The sequence below is a fragment of the Cariama cristata genome, unplaced genomic scaffold (assembly GCF_000690535.1).
Source record: "Cariama cristata isolate BGI_N322 unplaced genomic scaffold, ASM69053v1 scaffold15740, whole genome shotgun sequence".
In the NCBI taxonomy this organism is placed as follows: Eukaryota; Metazoa; Chordata; class Aves; order Cariamiformes; family Cariamidae; genus Cariama; species Cariama cristata.
Window position 1 is genome coordinate 5,594 of NW_009594246.1, and position 9,667 is coordinate 15,260.

Here is a 9,667-nt window from a genome sequence, read left to right on the forward strand (position 1 = left end):
TGGGGGTGTTGTATTTTCTGGGCTATTAGGGATAGCAAGACCCTAAAGGGGAATACAGGAGCAAGTGAAGATATGACTGCTGAATGTTAGGATTTATTATGAAAACAAATATAAAAACCTATTAAGTGTGTTAAATGTTTCTCTTGTAGGATATGCCCAAACCCACTGAAGAGAAGATTAAGTTGATTCTCAGTCAGAGTGCCTGGACTTCTCAATCCAGTTCTCTGCCATCTTGTTTATCTAGACTTTCTGGGAAATCTGAAACTGGGAAGACAGGTCTAATAAATCTAGGAAATACTTGCTACATGAACAGTGTTATTCAGGCACTTTTTATGGCTACAGAGTAAGTCCTTTTTAACAGATCTCTTCATTGCAAATTCGTTATTGCAGTTGTTACATTCTTGCTTTTCCCAGACATGTCCTGGGATCTCTCAGCTTGCTAGAGCTAAGTGAGTTTCTTTGCACTCAGTTACTGATTGCTTTGTTCAAGTCCAACGAAACTGCAGTTTTACTCATTAAAAATCCTGATCCTTCTGTCCAGTGTCAAAAGACAAGTCCCTCTTTCCTCACTGTCCTTGCTCCCTTCAGTATTGTAAAAGTTTATGGTGATGCTTCTGTTATAATCTGGAAGCTATTGATAAAAAATTTGTCTATAGCCCATTCTTACACATTTAAATGTTTAAAGAAACAGGGGGTTTGCAGTGTTAGTTCCTACTGTACAGTAGTCTTGCATCTGCACTAGAGCAGAATCCAGGTATTGAAGGGAGGTGTTACATGTTTTGCTTGCTTTCAGATTGAAGTAATTCTCTGTGCTGGAATGGTAACTGCATTGTTAGAAATCTAGCAAAGAAACTAATGTCTGTCTCTTTTCAGTTTCAGAAGGCATGTTTTATCTCTAAATCTAAATGGGTGTAATTCACTAATGAGAAAACTACAGCATCTTTTTGCATTTTTGGCCCATACCCAGGTATGTCAGTTTTTCACCTGCTGTTTTTAAGCTTAAATCTATATACCAAAATTTAGGAACAAACATGATGCCATGAGAGTCCTCTTGAGTATATTAAAAATATAAATGTTGGATTTATAGGGAAATGAGTCTGCTTACAAATGTTCAGATGGTGTGGATGGATTTATAAGAAATCTATATTTCATAAGTAGAACATCTTGGCATTGTGTTGTTTTTATAAATGGGCAGTAACAGGTTTTCTTTGAGAAGGCAAAATGAAAAAAAAACAAATAAGACCTGACTTGATACACAAGCTGACTTTATGTAACCTTCTAGGTTAAACTGTGACTTTTGCACTAAATTTTATTGTACTTCAAATTCTAAAGCGAGCTTTAGTGAATGTTCAGAGTATTTTGTTAGTGCTAGGAAGACATAAACCAGTTCTGTTTTCTTCGATTAATAGCAATAAACTTGTGAAGAGATGAGACTGGATCACCTTAAAAATGAATTAGTACTTATAAAATACTGGTGTTTCTCTGAATAAAGAAAACATTTTTTTTAAGCTTGCCAGCAATAACAGTAACTGCTCTTAAGCATAATATGTGACTTACACTCACTACATATTTAATATTTGCCTGCAGGATCCACTACTTATATCTTTGTACTAGAGGTGATTACTGTAAAATTAATGGTGCTCGGTTCCTATGATTAAGTGGTTTAAATGTTTCTGTATCATGTGTTTCGTACAGTTCCTCTAGAATAATGTAGTCCAAAGTTCAGTGGTCAGTATCAAAATAATATAACCAATTTTTTGAGTAGTTCTTATGTAACCTTGTCTATCCCTCTCTTATTTGAACAGAGGGAGGCATATGCTCCTAGAATTTTCTTTGAGGCTTCCAGACCACCATGGTTCACCCCTCGATCCCAGCAGGACTGCTCGGAATATCTCAGGTTCCTGCTGGACAGGTACAGTTATTGTGCCATTAATGGGAATGGATCTACAGTCTTGTCAAACAATGTTGAACTCTTAAGAGCAATCATGCAACAGTTCCACTGCATCAGTGGGGACCGGGAATTTTGGGCCTCGTTCCTGCCTATCTCTGGTTTTCTGTATGATCTATGACACTTTTCTTCATAGGTTTAATCTGTGGTAAAGTCTGGATACAGTCTTGTATCCACATCACTTAAAGGAGGTTATGTTCCATTTTTGCAAATCTAAATTTGGGTGTTACGTTGGAGTCATGGTCCTGTGGTAAAATTAATGGGGTTGCTGGAAGCAGTTTAGTCGTGCATCTGGAATTTCATGTTGGTGGAGACAGCTGTATTTCATACAGGTCAGATAAGTCATGAAGAGATGTACATGCATTTATAACCAGTTTAATAAACAAGCAAACTAACTGTGGCACGGATAAACCAAAAATACTTAAATTTATGAGTAGCCCTCTTTAATGTTGGCTTGCTGAGATGTGGCTTAAGCAATATTGCTTTTTGACCATTCTACTTCTGGAGAAGTTTATCTCAATAGTGAAATAGTGGTTTGAGGGGGGGTGTTTCCTCTCCCTCACCCCTTCTTGGGTTTCTTTCTTGGTTTGGTTTTTCTTGCTGTAGTTTCTTAACTTGCTTGGCTACAAAATCCTGACCTTTTCTTTGGAAATAGTCTGGCACTAGATAAATAGCTAGTTGTTCTCTTACAAAATCTGACATACAAAACCAGTCATCTGGAGAACTGATTTATTAAGATAATGTTAGGGTAAATAATAAAAATGTTGTTTCTTAGATTTTTTTTTTTAGTACTTGCCAGTTCTCTCAGTATATCCATTGAATGACATAATGAAATTTGTGCTTCTCATACTCTGTTTTGGATGGTACTGACTTGTATGTTTTAGCTTGCTTACATTAAAAAAAATAACAAATAGCTCTTTTGAATGTAAGATGGTTCTAACCACTTAACTATCTATATTTAGCATAACTGGAAAAAAGTCTGAACTGGTGTGGCAATATTTATTTGGAAAATAGCATGCTACTTGGATTTATTTTTCTTTTTCTTCAGGCTGCATGAAGAAGAGAGAACCTTGAAAGCATTGTCTTCAGCAAAGACTTCTGAAACTATAATGAATGAGGAGTCCCAGACACAAGAAGCTGTTCATAAAGCACAAATATTTGCTGAAGCACCTTGTATGGGAAGTGAAGAAAGAACTCTGATAGAGAAGATGTTTGGAGGAAAGTTGAAGACTACTATATGCTGTTTGAACTGCAAAAGTACATCTCAAAAGGAGGAAGCTTTCACAGATCTCTCTCTGGCTTTCTGTCCTCCAACTTCCTTGGAGAACGTTGGCCCAAAATGTATGGAACATTCTGAAGTGAAAGATGACTACATGGTGCAAACTAATACTTTAACAACTAGTCCTGCTGGAGAAACGCCTCTAAATAATTTGGAACTAAATGGTGGATGTGACACAGTAACAAATGAAGGAACCATAAAAGAATTTTCTACTGAGCCAAACTCTGAGAATACCACAAATTCTGAGCTTGACAAAGTTCAGGATAATAGGGATATGTCTCAGAGGCTAGTAGATAAAAACACCCTGTCAGTTACAGACTTACTGAATTATTTTCTGGCACCCGAGATCCTCAGTGGAGACAATAAGTATTATTGTGAAAAGTGTGCCTCTCTCCAGAATGCTGAGAAAACTATGCAAATCATTGAGGAACCTGAATACCTCATTCTCACTCTTCTGAGATTTTCATATGATCCAAAGTGTCATATAAGGCGCAAAATCTTGGACAATGTGTCTCTGCCACTTGTTTTGGAATTGCCAGTCAAAAGAGCTATGTCCCCTCTAGCTGTAGTTTCGGGAGGTTGGTCTGTTGGTGTTGAGATTTCTGATATTGGAGAAAATCTTGCTAAAAAACTGAAGCCCTCAGGTGCCGATGAAGTGACTTGCCCACAATTGGTGCCCTATGTGTTAAGCTCTGTGGTGGTGCATTCTGGTGTATCCTCTGAAAGTGGACATTATTATTCATATGCCAGAAATGTTACTGGATCAGGGCCTTCAGGACTCTGCCACCAATCTACAGCTCTTTCTTTAGTTTCTCCTCAGGATAAGTTGTTGACAGAGGAGAGTCCTTGTACTGTTGTAGAGAATGAGCTGGATACTGAGATGCCAAGAGAATGGTTTCTGTTCAATGACAGCAGAGTGACGTTTACCTCATTTCAGTCAGTCCAGAAAATTACGAGTAGATTTCCAAAGGACACAGCTTATGTTCTGTTTTACAAAAAACAAAATAGCAGCTGTGGCTTCAAGACCAGTTCAGCAAATGGACTCTGGGTAAATGGAGACCCTCCCCTACAAAAAGACCTCATGGATGCAATTACGAAAGATAACAAACTGTACTTGCAGGTAAGGTGGAAATTGCATATGAAGAGCAGTCTCCATGAAACTCATAAGAGACAGTCTAAAAGAAAGAGGAAGTTAGCTTTTAAGTATTCTGGTATATTATCCTTAAATTGCCGATCTTGCTTACATCTTGATGTTGCTAGACAGGTTTCATAGTAAGGTTGTCACCATTAGATGGGAAGTGTCAAAAAAATGGCTTAAACTTACTTCAGTTTAGATTTTTACTGGAGATGCTTGCGTAGGTAGTTCAACCACTTGTAATCTATGCAGGAGAGGCTTTTAGAAAAGTTATAATTTTCATTGCCCTTAATAAATTACAAGAGTGGCTAAAGTATACTTAAACTTTTTAGCAGTGTTCTTACTAGCACATTTTCATTTGGAGAGAAGTTTTATTTGTACAACTGTGCTTACCTGAACACGAGAACCACTAAAACGAAGACCAGATGCTAGTGACTAGATCCTGCTTTCCTTTCCCTGCCTGTTCTTCCTCGCTCTGTGGGACCAGCACTGCTAGCCGTACATTCCCTGTGCTCTGAGAACTTCACCTAGCTGTAGTCACCTCTCTGCTGTTAGAAAAAAAAAAAAACCCTCTACTATTCTCCACATTCCTGTATGGTTTGTTTTGAGCATTGCTGCTATGTTTGGATGGTGTAACAGTAAAACTGTGTTTTACTGTGTGCTCTTTGAAAGAGCTCTAGGCCTACTCTTCAATGTCTTTCTCTGACCGTTTTCAAGACCATTTTGATGCAATTTCGGGAATTTGCAGAGAAGTGAATTACTTAAAGCTTTTTGAATACTGCTGTATGCCTAGAACCAGTGAAAAATCAATGTGACTTCATAAAAGTTCAAGTCATTTGGTGCATATACACAAAAACTGTTTTTTGATAATCTTCCAGACTAAAGCTTTCTCTACAGAACCTGTAGCTGAAGTTATATAAAGTATGCAGTTGTTTTCTCTGATAGCTTACAAGTGAAAGCCAAGGTAGTAGTTTCTTGAAAACCTTCTCTTTACTATTAAAAAAAAAGAAATACAATCTCCTCAATATAAAAAGAAAATTTCCAAGTATGTAGTTCTTGTTTGGGTTTTAGTTCTTTTGGTTTTCGTTCTTTAATTTAAGATCTTTTACCCACCTTTCAATTTTGGATTATTCAGTACTGGCTTTCTTTGTAGTGCTCTACTAATCTTAGTGTTGCTGAGATCCATCCTTTTCTCAATTTAAAGGTGGCTGGTCAGACATGCTCCGTTATTGTTTTTCTCAAATTAGTACTAATATTGGAATTCACTGAATTAGGTTATTGTGGGTTTGAGAAGTTGTGTTTCATTGTTGAGAGTTCAAAACTATTTTCCTGCTAAGTTAAGAATATACTTTTCTGTCCTGTTCCAAAAAAATCTCTAGCTTACTGCCTTTGTTTTACTGTTACATACCAGTTTACCACATGGTAAGCTAAAATGTTTTCACTTCAAATAACAGAACCTGCAATATAGGTAGCTCCCACTGCAGTTAAAACAAATTAAAAATCCCATTCTGGGAACAAAGTGGAAAGCAGGGGGAGATGTTCAGCTTTATTCTCAGTCCGAAGAACTGTATTGACTATCAAGTTGTACTTACCTGATTTAGTATTTGTTGGGATAAATATAATCAGCTTGAAAACATCAACTTTTTTCTAGAAACGAGGATATTTCTTGCAAAAATGCCAGTGCTGTATGCTATACTAGAGCAATCTAATGTAGGTTAGTATTAATCAAGTCAATATATGCCTTGAGAGAAGAAATAAATGCGCTCATTTAGTAGGAACTACTGAACAGGAATAAAGCATGAAAAAACTTAAATTGCTAAATACTTTCACTTTTAGCATTGAAGACACAAATAGTATGTGGTTTTTAATACTAATATTCTGACAAAAAACTTAAATTTGTGATTTGATCACTGCTCCATATTTCTCTTGTGTGTGTTCATATAGAGATACCTTCTGTCCATTATAGAAAGATGTTTTGTACACAGTAGCAATGAAGCGAAGATCACAACTAAGGTTTAACCTATTCTCAGTGCATTACGGCTGCTTCTGAACGGTATTTCGAAGTACTTGACAAAAGCTGTGCTTGCAGCTTGTTTACACTGTACCGAATGTGATGTGTGTCTCCAGAGCTGTGAGAGTCATCCCTTGCACATAAGTCATGTGCAAGGTACTCTGCTGCTGCTGTTCATAGTAGCGCTTCTCCTCTCGGCTTGTCCCCTCTGTAAGGAAGCCTAGTGACATTACAACAGTCATACTCTTGCTAACGGTCTTGTGAAAGGTACGTAATAAAAGACATATGTCAAGTAATTTAGCTGCTGTGCCAAAACCTTGTGCTATCTAATAACTGCAGTAAGACAAATTAAAAGAAATGGTGTTTCTGGGTAAATCTGGAAAAAAATTCTTAGCTGTAAGACTCTAGTGTTCTTTTTGTCTACAAGTTCAAGATTTTTATTTAATGTAGCATAATCAGCAAACCTGTCGTTGATGCTTATGTTCTCTTGTAGTACAGGCTGTTAGGTAAAACTTAGCTGCTGGGGTTTAGGAGGTGTAAAGTTGCCAGAAAACAGTTCTCTGGAGGGGTGAAAGTGAAGGAGGGAGTAGGGAAAACTCCATTTTTGGTTTGGTACTGTGCTGCATTAAAGCATAACATTTTTCTGAAATATTTTACCAAAAAAAAGGCAAAATCAGCCCAGGTGCAGCGTAGAGAGTCTCCTACTGTGTGGTTTTGAGAAGAAATTATTTTCTAAGCCAAACAGTTTTGCAGTGTAGTTTTTCAGCTGAACAGGCTATTTTATACGAGGCCTGCAATTTTAATCAAAATTTTCTGTTGATTTCTTGGTACTGGAAGTGAGTTCTTAATATTCCTTTCTTATTTCTAGTAAATTTACTTAGTTGTTGATGTGTTTTATAGATAGCAGGTGCATAAGAAGCCACATATTGCTGGAGATAGCATAATGCTGTATTTTAGGAATATGGTCAGCATATCTGTGTAGACAGTGTCCTCCGAATATCTTGTATATAGTTTTGGAAATGAGTATGCATTTCAGTACTTAGTGTAAAATAGTTTCAAACTTAGGCTGTGTTTTTCTAAGAGGGCAGAGTAATTTAAACTCCCAAGTACTATTTTTGGCACCTGTGAAAGTATGTGGACAAAGTAAGCTTAGTGCTTTCATGGTAGCGTAATACAAACAGTCTTCCAGGTTCTTGGCTCTGTTCCTTGCTTTAACCAGGAGGTGGAGAAGAAAAGGAGCAATTCAAGGTGACCCATGTAGTTACTAAAACCCTCTTAAAATTTCCTCCCGTTGCCTTTAGGGAGGTAAGTAGTGACAAAGTGTCATGTGAAGGAGGCTATCAGTATGAGCCTTAGTACCTGAATACTTTCATTTTGTTTCCTAAAGAAGTAAAGCTTGTACAGGTCTGTCACTCTCTTGTCAGTCTTCCAGAGCCCAAGACCTGCCTTTCCCTCCCTTGCTTTTTGAAGCTCTTGGCCAATTTGAGAAAGGCATACTAAAGCCAAGAAATTGCTGCAAGGCTTATGAAACTAGTTAGCCAGAGACAAAACAGTGCAGGGTATCTCCAATGAGGGAAAAGCCTCTGCTCATCCCCTTCTTAGGTGTCTAAGAAGCCACAGGGGCATTCAGCTGAAAAATCAGCTGGCAGGAGGCTGGGTTTTCTTGTTTCTGTTGCCTGGGCAGGTACTCTTTCCAGCAGCTGACTCATTTTTAGGGAGTGCTTGAGAGTTCCTGAGGTTCACTGATGCTGAAACAGAGTTAGCATAGGAATAACACTTAGGTTAAAAAACTGCACTGAATGGGAACTAAATAGCTTGTCCATCTTTTTGCCTCTTATCAGAGTACGTTGTTATTCTGTGCAGTTGATTGAGCAGAATAAAAAAAGTCTTTTAAATAATTAATATTGATTTAATGGTCTTACCTTCCTGTTTGACAACCAAGAACAAGGGCATCTTATAATTGCTAGGATGAAAATTCATGTGGAACATACCAAAAACTAATGTTTTGTTAGCTTTTGATCAGCAGTCTAATTCTTCAGTAACATCCCGTATTGCTATAAAATATGATATTAGCAGAAACCTAAATGGATTTGATGGATTCATATACACTTACTGACATTCAACAAAACTGGACATCTTTGGCTGTGGATGTTCAACCTGAAGTTCAACAAAGCCATTCAGACTTGGTAGTCAGGAAGCTTTAAAAGCCATTTCAAAAGTTTCTAGAAGCAAACTGCTTCAAGGATTTGAGTGTTTGTTTTTTTTTTTTTAAATTGTCTTTACTCTTTCATTTCAGGAGCAAGAGCTTAGTGCTCGAACACAAGCACTTCAAGCTGCCTCAGCCTCTTGCTCTTTCCGACCCAACGGATTTGATGACAACGATCCCCCGGGAAGCTGTGGACCCGCAGGTGGAGGAGGAGGGGGTGGGTTCAGTACTGTTGGTAGATTAGTCTTTTGACTATGGAGACAACCTGGAATACACTGGTTCCAAAGCAGCGTGATACTGCTGAGGACTACTAAAATACTGAACTTTGTCAGCTATTGTACGAAGTTTTGAGACTTGATCCTTGTTCAAAAGCAAATGTTGGGGTTTTTTGGTTATGTTTTATTTGAAATAAATAAGTGCATAATGGAAAAAACTACCTCTTAAAAAATCAGTTGCTTTTATAGTAAGATATGCTTGCCCAAAAGACAGAAAATGGAGATTTTTTTTAAGTAGTTGCTAATGACACTGCATTAAACTGAACAAATGCACTTACATCAGTTTCTATTGTCCTCATCCACTGAATGAAGAAAGCTCATTTTTTTTATTCTGATGGTATTGCTTTATGTGGAAATCTTTTCAGATGGGCTAAACTGCATACATAAACTCTCACCCCCACCTTATTTTCAAATCCAGTACCTTTATGGATTTCCAGAGATGATGCAATTTATGATCAAGGCAATAACTTAAATGTGACATGATACAGTACTTTCCAGGTTTAAAATTATTCAATATATTTCCAGGGTAAATGTAAAGAAGAAAAAAATAATTTATAAATATTTGCTAAGTTGTTTTCAAAAAAACCTGCATGTTCTGTAGGAACAATGTTTTTAAATATAAATTGTTAACTTTGTAGCATTTCTAATTGTTTTGAGGGTTTTAAAATTATTTCAGGGAATATATCTGCTGTGTTTTGGAAAGGAAGAGATTCTGTATGTGCCTTGCAGTGCTGTAACTTAAAACAAACTTTCTGAGGTTGCAGAAAAGGGGAAAAAATATGTTAACAGTCAAACTTTTGTCAGTATTAGCAA

The 9,667-nt window shown here is 37.1% G+C and overlaps 1 protein-coding gene across 1 annotated transcript in view; it reads left to right on the forward strand.

Annotated features, from left to right (window-relative positions):
- USP38 (ubiquitin specific peptidase 38) overlaps window positions 1–9,420 on the forward strand; it is a 13,882-nt gene extending 4,462 nt beyond the window's left edge. Inside the window, exons 4-8 of the mRNA XM_009697389.1 lie at window positions 150–343; window positions 874–967; window positions 1,806–1,912; window positions 2,997–4,347; window positions 8,670–9,420. Of these exons, the coding sequence (XP_009695691.1) occupies window positions 150–343; window positions 874–967; window positions 1,806–1,912; window positions 2,997–4,347; window positions 8,670–8,831 (1,908 nt within the window). The 3' untranslated portion in view covers window positions 8,832–9,420. The remainder of the gene's footprint in view (window positions 1–149; window positions 344–873; window positions 968–1,805; window positions 1,913–2,996; window positions 4,348–8,669) is intronic.
- The last annotated feature ends 247 nt before the right edge of the window (window positions 9,421–9,667 follow it).